Here is a 16,649-nt window from a genome sequence, read left to right as displayed (position 1 = left end):
AAGTTATTCTTTCATCCTATAGGTAACATTACAATTACTATTATGACTGGACAGAAAATTTATGCTTTATTGCTCCCCATGAATAGAAATTAAAACACCGTGTGCAATATGTAAAACTTCTTGAACACATTCCTTCCCGTGACCTTCTAGCCTTTTGCCATCAGTTCAACTTCATTACCTGGGTGAAGCTGTTAATAAGTGGGTATGGGTGAGGGAGGGAGAAGTCCTGCAAAGGCCGACTTGTCCCTGTCCTACACAATGACAGAACTACAGGTCTGGAAGTCTTCATGCCTAACGTATCAAGTCAGCTACTAGACACTATTTCATGAATAGCGATCATGAATTACAACATGGGATGAAAATGCAAATGTTAGCACCTTTTTAAAAGTGTCCCTAAAGCAGCTGGTTGCCCATTGTCTACTGTCACCATAAGGGGAAAAAAAAAAGGTTTCTTTGGCCAGGAATCAGATAAAAGGGGCAATTTCCAAAGGCACAGCTGCCCACTCCCACTTGAAATAACACAAACTCCCATACACTGAGATTTGGAAATCTGGCCCACTTTGCCGACATTGCAAAATGGGAATGGAGATCTTGCAAACTGAGCTCTCACTGTCAGCTTTGCCCATTTAAGCACACACATTAATCCTTACTGAGCTGGTCCCTTTTGCTTCTAAAATTTGCCAGTAGGAGATGCCGTTGTGAAGTACAAGAACTTCCTCCCTTCAGGGAGCGTGGGAAGAAAGAAAGGGGTTCAGGACAGAAGAGAATAATTTGGCTCGAGGGCCAAAATTAAGTCTCTCCAGTAGCAGTGAAAAAAATTGCAAGTAGGTCACTTAACTTACAAGAAGCATATATCCAAACATTTTACCAATGTGGTAGGGTCTAATGCTGCACACTATTTGAATTGTTCCTGATTTATAAGCAGGAGGTTGATTGACAGCATATTTTACACTTTGGCTTGAGTAGATCATTAGTACTAGTTCCTGAGCAGTCCCTTCAAGACTTCACACCAGACTTCATCTAGACCAGGGTCTTCTGGAGATTCCCAAAGTGCTGTTAGTTTTGTCAACATGCAGCCTCTTTCCTGCTCTGTTCCTTTAAGACACCATTGCGTTTTTTGGCATTTTCTCTACATACCTAGTTTAGATGATCAAAGTTTTTGGACCATTTTTTCTGCCGAGCCTTTAGCCACATACCCCTAAAACACACTGACGCCACCAGCGGAGCTACTCATGGGCTTACAACTAGGCAAGGGCCCAAGCATTTTGCCGAGTCCAGACTTGACCACATTGCACTATAAACTGAATTCATGTGAAATGCAAAGGGTGTCATGCACGGAGCAGTCCTACAAAGACAGCAATTCAAAGAAAAGAGCAGGATAAACTGTAACATTCGGCATTTAGTTGTGAGAGAGCCAAGGAAAGAAGCATTTTCACTTTGTTTTTAGTGGCACAGGTGACAGGACGGGGGGGAGGCGAGGTTGAAAGAGCAGCAATAAACTTGCTTTCATCTGGCTTTCTCAATGAACCACAAAACCCAACAAGCAGTTGCCATGTGCAGGCATTGTTTGGTCTATTACCGGAAAGCTTTCAGGTTGTCGCAGTGAGGTCAGTCTGAAACCCTGTCAGCTGGGGAGGTTTACTGTAAGATTTACCTGGAGCATCTTGTTTGGTTTTTCCTTTTCTGCCACCGACACTCGTCTCATGGCCAAGAGCACCTGCGTGCGCTCTGGCTGCCGCGAGTAGAGCGGCTGAACTTTTTCCCCCTTTCACTCTCAGAGGTGCAGACAGAAACACCGACAGTTTGCGCATACCAGATAAAACGCATCTTTTAAACCCAAAGATACCATGACATCTTAAGCACACACTTATGAAGGAAAAGTTCAAAACTCCATTTTAAACCACTTATGAGGGGATTTACCAAGATTCTGCCTAATGTTCAGCTGACGCATTGTCAAAAACATTTATCACAAACCTTTTGAAGTTTCCTAGCTCCCCCCTAGTTATTAAAAAGGGAACTGCAGAGTTTGTTATCAGCCTTGGAGCACACAGAAAATACCTCAGGTATTTTTTAAGTCAACCTCTCAGTCTGATTTTGAGACTATTATACGAAATAAAACATCCCCAATCAGGTTACCGCCTGACATGCCGAATGCCAACGTCAAACAGAGATACCTGCTACGCCTAACTGAGCCACGAGACGATCTTCATTTTCTAATTTGCTTTTATTAAAAACTTAGCAATCAAAGGAAACAGCGAGGAGTCTGCCACTCCGAGAGCAGGTTTCCTGTGAAGACCTGACACATCAGCTTCTACGTTTTCAGACTACTTCTTGAATTTTTGATGCTATGTTGTAAGAACATCTAAACTAGAGATGCTACACTAGTGAAGAATTGCTATTGTGCCTACAAATTAACAAGTCAAACATCTGGGTTTGCTGCTTGCTGTATTCCTACTAACAGCTCTGCAAAAACAAACACCGGGGGATCTAGCAGAGTTTCCTGAACATCTGACTCATGATAAAGCATATTTATCAATCGCTTGCTGAATAAGGCAATCTTCTCGCTGCCGGGGGCTTCATTCCCAACCCGGTTTATCACCAAACTGCCACTTTAAGTGAGTGTCCTGAAACTTTACACCTGGAGACCCGATCAGGGTTTCAGCAGCCCCCCGGTGCTCTACGAATGTCTCCTTGAAATGCATTCCTTGTCACAGATGCATGAAGAGCTGGTAATATAAACATTTCGAGCAAGCTTTACAGATCATCTTATTTTGCTACACTATTTTTTAAAAGTAAATATGAAAGGCTGAGATATTTCTAATCAACAGGCTAATCTGATTCCCAGTAACAACAGAAGAAAACTATTTATTTTGTGCAGTGAACTCGCAGGCTGCCCAATACTGCAGGAATTCTCCCCACTACAGAAAATAACACACATTCCCTTACACTCATGCACACACACACACACAAAAGAGAGCTCATAATGTCTTTATACCTTTCAAAGTAACCTTAATCAAACATATTAACTCACAAGGCAAACCACTGCTTTTTGAACTGAACAAGAGCTAGCTTGACTCACCAGCGCCTGCACATTCAATACATGTAAGATGTGAGAGGCAACAAAGTAATATCTTCTAAAATTATGTCTCTGAGCCAAAAATGGAATGATCTTTGACAGAGGAGGATGTGCACTTGGAAACTTAGAAATTCTTTCATTCAAAGTTTTGAAAAAAAAAAAAAAAGACCTCCAACCCAATTACATTTGCAACAAGACATGATAGTGCAATTGCTCCTATTTAAATGTACATGCAAAAACGGAGCATTTTTGAAGCTTGTTTTTTTCTAATCGTGTTGAGATGAAGCTCATTTACTTAAAAAGAAAAAATGAAAAAGAACATCCTCTGCAGCTGGTCAAACAGATTACGAAACTCTAATCTCACTAGCCTGAGGAAAACAAAAACTGTTTTTCAAGTATCTATTCTACAGAGCACTGACTTTATACTTTCTAAAAGATGCACTAACAGAAGTGATCAGAACATCCCAGAATGTTTCTGATCTAGTTTAGTCATATGACGTTATGGCAGAGATGCTTGCTGTCCTAATGCCAGTGATTTTAAGTATTTCGAAAATCCTTTACATTCATATTTTTTCAAAAAATTAGACATGGCTTAAGATCTATCCCAGCTTCTTTAGAAGTTTTTCCTCCCATTTTAGAGCTCCAGAATACTCATACAAAATATTTTAGATAGGGGGACTGACACGTGCACACATAGCGAAGAACAACGTAAGGCTCCCCACCCTATTTAAGTGTTGCTGGTACCTTTTTATTCAAAGCATTTTACTCTCTCTCCTACATAAACCCTTTACTGAGAGTACCCACCACTGTATTTCTTTAGCTCTAAAGTTTGGAGCTAAAGCCTAAGTCTTTTTTGCTGGAACCATCAATAAAAAAATTAAGAATTTGGGTAGCTTACATTTATTGGCCATGCTTCCCTTAAAAGCAATTGCCTAAAACAGATATTTGGTTTATATAAAAACGTGCAGAACGCATCCTGGATGGTACATATTGGAGGGATTTTGCCTGCAGATTCCAGCAGGGCTGTGTCCCCTCCGAGCTGGCTCTGGTCAGCTCAGACGGAAGGGACACCTGGGCAGAGAGCACTGCTGCACCCATCAGTGCAGGAGGCAACTGCTTGGCTGGTCGTACTGCAAGCCCCGGCACTTGAATTTTGATGCAAATAATTTCACCAACAGAGATCAAATTAGGCACAATTTATATATAGGTGAACTGGGATGAGAGCAGAAAAGGATTCACCAAAGGTATTTGTGCCCAAAATACATTTTTTTGTGGAATGGCGAGAGCACTCATCACACTCATGACGAGGCAGATCTGATTTCAGTGGAGTTTTGACTTCGTTTTTTTCTTGGTTAAGTCTTACTGACCCAGTTTTGAGCTGAATGATGGCTGTAAGATGGTGCTAATTCAATTAGCTGACCTTTTTGTAGTGGCAGAAAAGTCATGTGTGGAAGGGAGGGGACTTGGGTGACACCCAGCAGAAGTTTTTGTTACTTGTGACCCTAACCAGCATCCCCAGATATCCCACTGCCTTCCCTTCCAAGAAACTGCACAGGATCGTGACAAGGCAGTTAAAATACTCTCGATGGTTCAATCTCTCACCTCTCAATAAGAGAGTAAGTAGATTTAGGATCAGTGCCACTTACAGGCAGAAATGTGGCTTGCATTACATTGCTGATGGGCTGAAGATTGTACAGGCTACCTGGTGCCCTGGTGCCTGGTTGAAACGTGATTTACAAGGAAAACAAAGATGAAAGGATAAAGGATGAAAGGATCAAGAAAGCCCAAAGGCTTCTGTCAGAAGTGGTACCTTTCCACTTTACTCCCTTGCTCTCTACAGGTGTTTCTGGATTCTCCATCAGCCTTTATTCCTCACGTGGCCTAGAGCAGATTTGAATTCATTAAGACATTTTTTAATTCTAGGCAACTTTCATACTTTAAGCCCAAGCTCCTCTCGCTTTGTTGATACTATTAGGTGTTTTCCACATTAAAGATGAATTTCTGAAAAACACATCACTACAATACAAAAACAACACGACCAATAACTGGAGGTAGAGGAAAATGTGCCACTGCAGTGCCTGTACCTTCAACTCCATTTACGTCTAGTTCTCACCATCTCAGAATGACACACCAAACCCAGAAACCATAAATAAGGAACACTTTGCCTCACACCATCCTGGGCCCTATGGGCACAAGGGGCACAGCGACTGCCCAGACCCCCAGAACAGAAACCCAGCCAAGACTAAGTGAGACATCAGCTCTGGCTCAGCAGCAGCCTTAACCGCATCCTGCTGCAGAGTAGGAGAGTATATTGAGGAAATGCCCCTAAATCTTCAGCTTGTTCTTGTCATCTTTCCTGGGTGTCTGCTATCCGATATCATGTTCCAGAAAACCGAGCCCGATGGACTCTGGTTTGACCCAGTGCAGCCACTGCTATTTCCCACACATCTTTGTGGGTTATCTTCTAGAGGACTTTCAGGCCTCCGAGTGACAACTGTCCAACCCCATGCTACACTTCAGTCGTCATCCAAAATGCTCTGAACAAGGAAAATGTCCCAAACCAATGCTCTTCTGGTTTCAGAAATGCTTGGCGAGAGCATTTCTGTGCAGGTAGAAAAGGCTACAGGAGCTTGAATGGCCGAGCACCGCTCGATCAATGCTAAGTGAAGGACTGCCAAAGCTTCTTGGCATGCCTAAAAGGAAGGCAGGCTCTTTTAATTTTTCCTTTTTTTTTTTTTTATATGTAAGTAGTTCCAAATATTCTTATATAGATGACATTTTTAAAATGCAAAAGCATTAAAAATAACAGAAAACAGATCAAGTTCTGAAGCAGCAGCGGTTTCTCATTTGGGCAGTTACACACTAACGGCTCTCGTTAGACCTGCGCAGCACAAAGAGCTGAGCTTTCCAGCTCCTTCACGCACACTCAGAAAACTATCCCTCACCACAAATGAGACATAAACTGCACGAAAAACAATATACGATGAAGTATGAAGGAACTCTGAATTCCAATATTGTCAAAGCCGCATAAATCCTGATCCAGCTTTAGGATCAGATAAGCAAAAAGAAGCTTGTCCTCTGCAGAGGTTTCGCAAACGGCACGTTACGGACGGAGGAGGCACACCAGCCTTCACCCATCTGGGAAGGAGGCTGGCTTATTGGAGACAGGTGCCAGCAAATGAGTTTGTAGCAACGTCAAACTTGACTGGCAAATACACATTTTACGCTATGTAAGACGGAGAGGAGACCTAGTAGAGGACATTAGGAAGGCAGTATTTAACACCAGAGGAAGGTATGAGCATCAGCAGTGACAACTTGGACCTCGTTGTTTTCTTTGCCAATCGATCACTTCACATTTCCCTCTTTCTTGCTTTTCGGATTGACACAGATGGAAGCAGGTGGGATGCGTTATTCTGGTAGGAGTGAGAAGATGAAACATGAGGTGTGAGTCGCTCGTTGGAGCTTAGAGCAGGGCTGTGGTCAAAGGTGTTTACAGGTATGTGGACAATTAAAATCCACTGATATGATTCAAATTGTTTCCCTTCCCTTGGTAATTGCTGTTTTACCTTGCTGAGTTACAAGTGCAAAGCTGTAAAGAATACAAATAATACTCACATTAGGAACAACAACAAAAAAAAGAATTTAAATATACTCATACCCAGAAAAGCAATGCTTTTTCTGAAGGCAGATGGAGCCTATATGCATTTTAGATTTCTCCTTCAAGCCACCTGCAAAAGTCTGGCTTGGTCCAAGCCGTGCAGGTGTTCCTGCAGGTATCTCACATTTGGTAGCCCAAATTTTATTTATGCAGTCTCATTCTGACACTCCCAAGCTTCTCTGTAAGTAAACAAACTCACTTTTCATGTTCAGTTTTCTCTTGTTTGTACTTTCACCCTCTCTTACATAACAAGCTTGGAACAACAGCGGCACAGACAGCGCCCGGGGCTCCTGGCGTGCGTGCTGCGGGTAGGACAGTCGCCTGCGGGCACCATCCCTCCTTGACTAAGCACATCCTCTTCCCGGACCTCTTCCAGTTCAGCTTCTGCTGGTGGAAGGGTGGATGCTGGGTGAGAAGAGTCGCAGTGGCACCAGGAATAAGAGGGCCAACCTGGAACGTGGCAGAACACACAGGGGTACCCACGGCAGTCCCCGAGCTGTGACGAAGAAAATACAGAGGAAAATCTTGCAGTTCTTCAAGCTTTAACAACTTTTTGACAGTCCTAATACAAACAGATAATGTCACTTCTTAGTGAGATGAAAATGTTGCTCTCTTGAGACGGTGACTCTCAGGAGCCTGGGTGAATTCTGCACTAACTCTGCTGCCCGTTTGGCAGGAGGACAAATGCTGTCCTAAACTACGACGTATCTGCAAGAAGCCTTGGCACTGACATTGCCCAACTCATTGTTTCCCAGAAGGGACTGTTTTGTGTTGTCCTGCGCAAACTGGCCCTGTCAAGCCATTCATTTTTGATTCACAAATAACCTGAACACGAGCCCGCGATGCTTTCTTCCATCCCCACATAGCAGGCATTATTCCTTAGAGATCCTCTAAAGAGAGACCAAATCCCAGTGCAAAATTGTGCTATGACTTTATGGCAGATCCCAAAAAAAAGGGAGTTAAAGCTACACTGAATGTTTTGTCTTCCAAAGCTGACTCGGACAAGCTTGAAACCCAGATCTCATGCTGTGCTGGGCCAGGAAAATGGCATGTTCAGGGCAGAGGTTTCCAGCCTAAGAATACTCGTGAGCTGATCTGATGTGACTCTTCCCCTGCCAACAGTCCTGGCAGAAACCTAAACAGGTTCTGGAGAAGAGCTGCTGCTGCAGGCAAAGGAGGAACCATGAAAAGTGTTGCCCTGACCTGTGAGGAACTGGCCTTTTTGCTTTGAACTTCAACAGATCTTAATGAATTCTTCATAATTGGCAATCCAGTGTTTTCACTGAGGATACGGCTCTCCTGGGCTGCCAAACACAGGAGACACATTAGAAATCCAGATTTTGGGTTCTCGTGAGTGGTTGGCCAAGCTTGTGAAGGCAGTTCCAGCAGGCACCTTCACCGCTACTGCAGGTTCTGTTATATCAGGGGATCAGATTCAGACACAAACACGCACCAATGTTGAACGATTTCATTTCATAATCATTAACATATTGCCAATTGAAGTTATTGACTCAGTGCTGTGAAAGCTTGAACTAAAAATAAGCAGCAGCAGTTTTAGTAACGGAAGAAGTTAAAAAGTGGTTGTGTCAGAGGACTGCGGGTTTTGTTGTGCTTGACTAATCTCTGTTTTACTGCTTTTCCAGTCCTTTCTTATCTGGCAGTTGCGAAGGGAACTTTTGCCAAGAAGTTCATTGAGAGTCCTAAATCTTATCCTTTAGGCAACTCTCGTTTCAGTTTCCTAGGAATAAATTTAGTAGATAGACTCCCGAAGAAGAAAACAGGTGAATTCTTTAAGCCCTGTGAAACAGTCTCCTCAATGGAGGACCTCAGGCTTTTTGAAGAGGTCAAAGATACAAATCTCCTGATGTCTGCACAGAAGAAAGTGCTTATGAAAAAGCTTCAGCCTTGAGGTTTCCAGTCTTCTCTTCCAGCTTCAACCTCAAGTCTAGCCTCCCTAATGCATGTTTTCAAGGCTTAACAAATAAGATATTTATTAAATGGAATCCTGTTCATCAGTGAAAAGAATCAACACAGTGTGGGAGGTGCCTGAATCAGTAGCAAGACACCACTCCTAGGGAAGACCTCCCAAACGCCAGTGCAAGATGGAGCATGCCAAAGGCTCAAAGAGTAATGCAGATTGTCAATGAAACCCACGGAGTTTTTTGCCATATGTGTACTATATGAACACATACAGTTTTCTTTCAACTGCAGGGTAGCAAGGTGAACGAGGCTAAAACAAAAGTGTTTACAGTACAAATTTTAACGGGAAAAGGGGCAAGATATGACATACAGGAATATAGTATCTTCTGTTTCTGGACTCTAGCACTATTTTGGATGCCAATAGTACAAAAAATTTCCACTGAAGGGCAAGTCAAACCAATTTCCCTTGGGATGAAGGCATCTGAAAACTTACTGAAGTTATTATATTAGTGCCTACGCATTCTTTAAGCAGATGAACTGCTTCATTTTGAATCCATGTCAAGCCACAAGAACTGGCTGATAATAACATTCAATTAAAATGACCTGGTCCTTCCAGAAAAAAATTGGCTAACTGCTCCAGCATACATTTTCTAGCAGGACACAATAGAGCGATTGATGCTGGAAGGAAACAAGATAGGTTTATATCTAGGTTTGGAAGGGTCAGGTTTGGTGACAGTATTTGTAGGTTTAACCTCTTACATAAAATTGTGAGATAGATGAAAAAGCCACTTCTGCTGAGCTTGAAACTGTGAGAAAGTCAGAGCGAGAGCTTGCAAATATAGAAGTTGTGCTAATTAGACAGATGTTTTTAAAACCCCAAACTTTACACTCAATGCATATTTGTGTCTTTTGATGTACTTGGTGCTGCTTCACACCATGCAGAGCTTACTGAGCAAAGCAGAAGCTGCTCCCCTGCTAGGCTGTCTGGGTGAGTTTGCCATCTGATCTACTGAATACGCAGATAAAAGTCCTCGCATACTTTTTTCCTTTTCAAGTACAGTACTGTAACTTGGAAAGTTCCTTTATTCTCAACTCCACTGATGCAAGAAAGTGGCAAATATATGGCAGCTTTGGCTGCTTTCCTTTTTTATTTTTTTTTTTTTTTTTTTTTTGTAACTAATCTTTTACTGCTCAGGAAACTATACAGATTTTCATTTGTATGTAAAATAACACTTTATAGAAAACAAAGGCAATACCTTCCAAAAATTGTAAGAGTGCTACTGACCCCTCAATCCTACTGCTACTCTGCCTTTAAATACAGATAAATAGTTACCCTGCACAGCTATCAGATTCACCAGGTTTCTCTTGTTACTTTTAAGAAAGGCTCAACTATTATGCAAAAAAATGGAAAATTTAATAAGCAGATTTCTATTTTCCTGTGATCTGCCATTCAAAAGTGTTTGCTAGTCATTTTTAAAAATACTCTGATATTTGATCTGCTAGAGTTTCAGAGCTACATGCAAAACTGGAGAGCCAGCAGAAAATCGTAAATGGAATCTGAAGATTTCTAAAGTCAATAATAATTTTGGCAAGAACATTTTAATGTATAAAGCTGAAATCCTCGGTGGCTCTCTCCTGCTGATATCCCTGGAGCAGCTAGCACCACGATTAGTACAGAAACGATAGCAAACTGTATTAGAACATGCAGCTTTGAGAAAAATATTTACACAAATACTGGAAATCATGTCGGCATGCTGGGATAAGCCAATGCATTCTGTAGTTATTTCATCTCACTCCTGGGATCAGCCACACCATCAGAAAGATATCTTAGGGAAATATATGCTGATAAGTAGACCAGGTCTGCATCCCCAGATCTCTATTTGCCAAACCCCGCAACTTGTGTTACTGTGCCAGGCTTTAAAATCTTTACTACAGAGTCATAAATGTTTGTGGACTATGGAGGGTTTGCTTTGAAGATGTCATTTTCCCCAGCAATCTTTTGTTGGTTGGATATATAGTTCACACATATTGTGTTTCCACCTACACGGCTGGAGAAGCCCTGCAGTCAAGGCTGTTCCAGGAGCAGGGAAGGAGGCTGCGTTCCAGGAACTCACTGGAACTGGAACAAAGAACAGCCCTTGGAAAGTCTACACAGTCCTATGCACAGACTGTTTTACAGATGCCCTGCGTTTGGAGGACATTAGACACTTGTTTTTATCTTTATCTTTTTTTTTTCTCCTCTTTGAGTAAAGTCCCAGGCTTTTGAGCGCAAGCTCTTCCTCCCAGGCAGTCTGCCTCGTAACTTCTGGATATCTCCCCAGCTCTCTCTCTCTAAGCACCACTTTCTCCTCCTCATAAAAGTCCCTGTGCTCTTTGGAGAGAAAGCGTCTTTGAAATGAAACAGTACAGTAAACTGTAACTGTCATGGCAGCTTTAAAAAAAGCTAATTTACAATTTCTTATATTGCAGAGAAAAAACATCCTCTGCTCTTCTTTATTAACTGCACAGGTTTATGTTGGTATTATTTAACACTCGTTAATTAAGAGTGTTTTCTCTGTACCTTTCTCATAGCCTAGGACCCCATTCAGTGTTATTAACCCGGTTTAGTCAGTCAAAACCAGTGATTTTATGGCTTGCTTTGAATTCCTTTTTGCCATTTTTCCAGTGCAAAATTACTGTAGTCCAGCTCATTAGAAGAAACTGATAGCTTAGCTATATGAGATTCTATACTTTGTTATGCATTTATGGAACCTTTAATTCCATAGTTTGGAGACCAGTAGATGTAAGGTGGCCTCCCTTTAGGGCCGAGAAAGAACAACGAGGACCTCATGCAGCAAAGTGCCTTCTGCAGGGAAAGCAAAACACTGAAGAAAACAACGTAGGAAAAATCCAAACTTCTAAACCTGCCGGATAAAATTGGACTGCAGTTCAGAGGCTAGGCAAGCACTAGTTCTAGTCTTTTATAAAACTTGTAAGTAGGATTTTGCTGTTGGCCATGGTAAGTTCTTCAATGTGTTGAGACATGAAAAGTCGAGAAAAATGCCAGAGTGCAAAGCTTGCTGCGGGAAAAAAAGATGACTCAATTCTTTGTCTCACAAAGCATGTCAAAGATATTATAAAGTACTTACAGATGCTCAGCCACTCAGATTGCCTGATTGGCTAAACATCTGAAACCCTGTAATTTTGAAGAGAAGGTACTATGCTTCAAACAATGAAATAATTTGTGGCAACAGAAAAAGATATATGATTATGAAAAGGAGAGATTTTTTTTTTAAAATCAGTTGCTATTAATAACTGTTTAACAAAAAGGTAAACCTATTTTTATTACCATTTATGATTGTGTTGATACAGCTTTTTAAAGATAACCATGTAATGGAATCAAGAGACAAAACACAAGCAGCAGTCAATAAGCTTGGGGCTAAACCCTCATTCCTCTTACGGGCTGCATTTGTGTGAAACTAGTATTCACATAAAGAAAGACTGAAAAACAGGTACTTCAGAGCTTGGACCCCATGTAGAAGAGAAAGCAAAACCATAAAAGCCCTGCAGATTTCATTTACCTATCCTTTTGGAAGACCTGACTTCCTTTGCTGATCAAACAGGATACAGGAAATTATGAGCAAGATAATGTTATTTGCATGGTAAATTTTCATGACTACTTTACAATGCTAAGGTACAAGATTTTATATGTTGGTGCCTTGTAATTCCCCGCTAATAAAAGACACTGCAGAGTTCTTACTATTATTATAGACTAAAGTCAGCAACAAAGAAATAGAGATCCATGAAAAATGACTAAATGTATTTAACATCAAGATCGTCCCTTAAAACTCTTTATTTCACCATGCCAAATGATTTAGGATGCTAATGCTTAGCCTCAAAGGCAATTAGATGGATTTGAGATCCCTCTGGAGAACTTTGTGACATACCCAGCTCTGAAGATCTTCAGTGACTGACAGAATTTGGCATGTCTGTGGCCATCGAACCATCACAAACTGTAATGCATGTTCTGGCCAGATGTCTTATAAGACCCGAGTCAGTGTCAGCTTCAACAATGAAATGCTGACATCATTTTACAGGCGCTGTTAGCTTAAAAATATTCATCTAAGTTAAAATAAAAATTACAGTAAAATCTCCTAAAATACTTATAAATGATGTGAATCTCAAAAGTTTATTAGGCAGCTATTTGATGGCAGCCTAGATTATAAGAGCTACCCCTACAGCATCAACATGTGCTGCAGAAGAGAGTAAGTCAAGACTCAGTTGACAGAAAGTCACTGCAATAGCATGTCTTCACTTCAGCTTAAGGTTTAGCTTTCAGTTTTTAGTTTACACCAAGCTTTCAGTCTTTTTTTTTCCTAATTAATGCTCTCAGCGCTATCAGTTACACATGGCCGTAGCCCTCTGAACAGAGAGCCGTTGCAGTCTTTCTGCTGAAAATACAAAGAAAATGCTGAACATGTAAATTGTTCCCCCTTTATTTGCCACAGCTTGGAAACTTGTCAGCAGCCTTAACAAACACAACTGAACTGGCCTGACTTTCTCAAAGGGGTCTGACCAGACTGCAAGTGTACTCGTTAGATGCGGTTTTAATGCTGGGCTATCTCATTTCCAAAACCCACTCCAACCGGAGAGCACTGCACAGTTTTGTTCCTGGTTGGATCCTGAAACTGTTCTCACAGAAGGGACTGAGGCACTGATCTGGAGCTCAGGAGCTGCATTTAATCTCCAGCTTTGCCACAAAGCCTGGACAAAGGCAAGGCTCTGCGTTCCACTGTCTCATTTCTACGACAAGACCAAAAATGCTCCTTTTCCGTACTCCAAATCAGGTCAATTTAGGTTGTATGCTCTCTGATGTATCTTCTCCCTTCATAAGCATTAATAAAACATCTAAAACACTGACAGCTAGCTTTGCTTGGGACTTTAAAACCAAGAAAATGTAATCAGTTATTTCTTATTAAAAACATCATTGGCAATTGCAAAGCACAATAGTGGTGCTCCAAAAGGTATTTTGAGGACAACAGACTAAATACTTCTGCAGGACTGCAGTCACTCAGTTAATGTTTCATAGCTCTGACATCTTGTTTTAACACTAAATATTATTTGTAATTACAAGTGGAATTTGCTAATAATAAAGTATAACTGCAAGTAGTTTGTTCACAAAATCTTTAAGAACATTTTTGCTGATGTACTGCATTTTAGAGGGGCTTGTAAATTCCATCGCTATATTTTGCTAACTACTTTCTGGAAACAAAGATATCAGGTGCCCTTAAAGAAACGTTCTGAATGCTTTGAACATCCCAAGCTTTAAAATGATTTGCTTTACTTTTAGCTGGAACCAAACGTGAAAGGGAAGGGGGATTAAGCAAACCAAAGAAGAAGGGCATGCAGCCCTGGTGCTGCAGGATGTGGGCAGAGCGGAGAGCACCGAGCCCAGGAGACCACGCGCTCTCCTGATAGGGAAATCTGCTGGCACAGCATGCCAAAACAGAGCAACATCCCTGCAACCCCCCCACCTCCCCAGTGGAAACAGCGTTCCAGAATAAAGGAAACTGAGTACCCCACACGGGGGCTGACTCGCGTATACCTATAGCAGAGTCTTTTGCTATAGCTGCACCGAGAAATTTCACCGTGTTGATAAACCCTCAGCCCAGCCTTTGCGTAGAGGAAATGATTTTCTTGCTCCAAGGTATGGCAGCATCTGACAAATATATGATGATGCTGATGAGCACATTACTCTGAATAATTTAAAACCAAAAGGTTTCTCCTTTGTTCTGTTATGGCTATAAAACACACTATTGATTTTTTTCCCCTCAATATTTTAAAACCTAACAAAGAAAAGCATCTGTTTCAAAATTTTTTCACACGAAGGGGAACATAATTATAGACATTCTTCCCTAGAAATCTTTTAAGTTCTATTTATTAACAGAATTAATCTGATCATAATCTGGCTGACAAACAAAGTGTTGAAATATGTCATCTTCAAAACATATTTTGCTAATGAAATTTTGGTGTTAATTCAGGGGATATAACAGAATCCTAGAATCAGTAATGTGAGCCAAACAACAAATGTGGTTCCTCTGGCAAAAAAGCATCATTCTCTCCCTTTTCTGTTGTGGGTTTGTCACTGCGTGCTCTCCATCATCCGTTTCTTTCCAGAATCTGCTTTTTGATGTGGAGTCCCCACTTGGCGATCAACTTCTACATTAAAGCGCTCTGAACATTTTGCAGTTCTGCAGCACTTTCAATCCCAGAATCCAAATGGATTTCATAAAGAAAAGAAAAAGAAAAGTTAGGATTTCATAAATAACCTCAAGGTATCTCTACACTGCAATCAACTTCATGCTGGAGCTGAGTCCAGCCAGTAACCACTGCCAAAAGCATCAGTAAAGTAAGGTAAATGCCCTGACCACTTGAGTGTGCTGAGCTCTGGGTTGCTGTGGCTAGATTGCTATCAGGATGCAAGACAGCTAGTTTAAATTTAGCCTTAATAAGTTTACACAACACTTACATCACCAACACAGCTCCTGCACAGGCATTCTCAAGAGTTCAGCACCCAAAACCTTACTGAGAGGTGCCTTCTGAAGTGCCAGCAGAAAGCATCACAAATGGGTTAACAGACATTGCAATTTAAGCAGCTTTTCCAACCATCTGCAGGGCATGAATCTAATTGTGCTCTCAACTAATCCTGCAACCTAACCCAACGGTTCCCAATCTTTGAAGTCTAAGTACATTACAGGAGAGGCATGGCACAGGGACCAGGTGAGCCTTGCTGCGTTTGCCCCATGCCAGGCCAATTGCAGCGTCCTTGTACTGTGCTCCAAAGAGTGCAAGTCCTGGAAAGTTCAAAGCAAAGATATCCACCCGGCACTGAACAGCGAGCTGTGCTTCTGGGACCGCTCTCTGTGCCAACACTGTCGTAATCCCAACAGGCTCAAACTCAACAACAGCAAAAAGGCAGTGGCAGGAGTCACCTAGTTGTTCAGCGCTTTGTCAGACCACGTCTACTCAGATATTTGCTGTAAGATGTTGTAATTTGATGGCATCCCAACCGGTTACCTTATAAGCCACAAAAAAGGAAGTTCCTGAGCCAAACTTTTATCCTGATTCTATGACTCTGACAGCCCAAACTTTGACTTGCTCTAGGCCAGACAAATCACAGCGCAATACAGAATGCCAAGTACTTTACGCATGTCTCAAACTGACCCAAATTGAGGCCATCTGAAACCAAAAAGGGTTGCTCAGATTGGATTTTTAGGTTGTCAAAAGAAGCAAAATGTTCTTAAGTTTCATTTATTCTTTTTCACAAATGCTTAAGATACTATTAAAAAAATCAAGACAATCATGAAATAATAACAACTTAGAGTCAGGAATTTGCATTAACATCAAAATCATGTACTATGGTATCCACATCTGGATATCACTTTACTGACTAAACGTGAAACTTCTCCAAAAGCCAGTTGGTTTCTGTAAAAATGTATTTCTCCCTTTGAAAGGAAATAATAATTGGAAGGTCTTACAGGAAGTCACCCAATACCATAGAAAGGATATTGCAATCTGTTCCTCGATGTTAGTTTAAATCAATGTTATATTTAGCAAATGCCTGTTTTTCAACGAGAGTCTTTTCAATAGCTTATATTAAGTCTTCAGAAAGGCTTATACTATATTAAGAATTGCTTTGTCCTTAGATGTTTCTTTAATCATCTCTCATGGTCTTCAGCTTACCCTGGGTTGGATGTTGTTCCCCATCTCCAGTACATCTAGGATTCCACTTTCACCAAGAACAACTTTTTTGCCCCAGGCTAATAAAAAGCCAAGTATTTCTACATATGCTCGTCTAGAAAATATGTGTGGTTCGTAAAAACAACAAAAAAAAGCCCTAAATGGTTGAATATTAAAAACACCTTCTTCTGCTTCCAGAAGCATATGCAGCAGTTCACCTTCCTAAGAATTTTCTGTTTGGGTATCTGGCTTTCAGTACATTTCCATTAAGTCAGT

The 16,649-nt window shown here is 41.2% G+C and overlaps 1 protein-coding gene across 6 annotated transcripts in view; it reads right to left on the bottom strand.

The window, feature by feature from the left end:
* Positions 1-16,649, bottom strand: part of CEP112 (centrosomal protein 112) — a 160,454-nt gene that overhangs the window by 24,759 nt on the left and 119,046 nt on the right. Inside the window, exon 24 of one of the 6 annotated variants that reach the window (XM_035342203.1) lies at positions 14,548-14,892. The exons of the other annotated variants lie outside the window; for them this stretch is intronic. Within the exon in view, the coding sequence (XP_035198094.1) occupies positions 14,776-14,892 (117 nt within the window). The 3' untranslated portion in view covers positions 14,548-14,775. Of the gene's footprint in view, positions 1-14,547; positions 14,893-16,649 lie in introns of those variants that run through there. 6 annotated transcript variants of the gene reach the window in all.

Source organism: Oxyura jamaicensis, chromosome 18 (genome assembly GCF_011077185.1).
Source record: "Oxyura jamaicensis isolate SHBP4307 breed ruddy duck chromosome 18, BPBGC_Ojam_1.0, whole genome shotgun sequence".
NCBI classification, from domain to species: Eukaryota; Metazoa; Chordata; class Aves; order Anseriformes; family Anatidae; genus Oxyura; species Oxyura jamaicensis.
The sequence above is the reverse complement of the archived record's forward strand: the minus strand, read 5'-3'. Positions and strand labels throughout refer to the sequence as shown.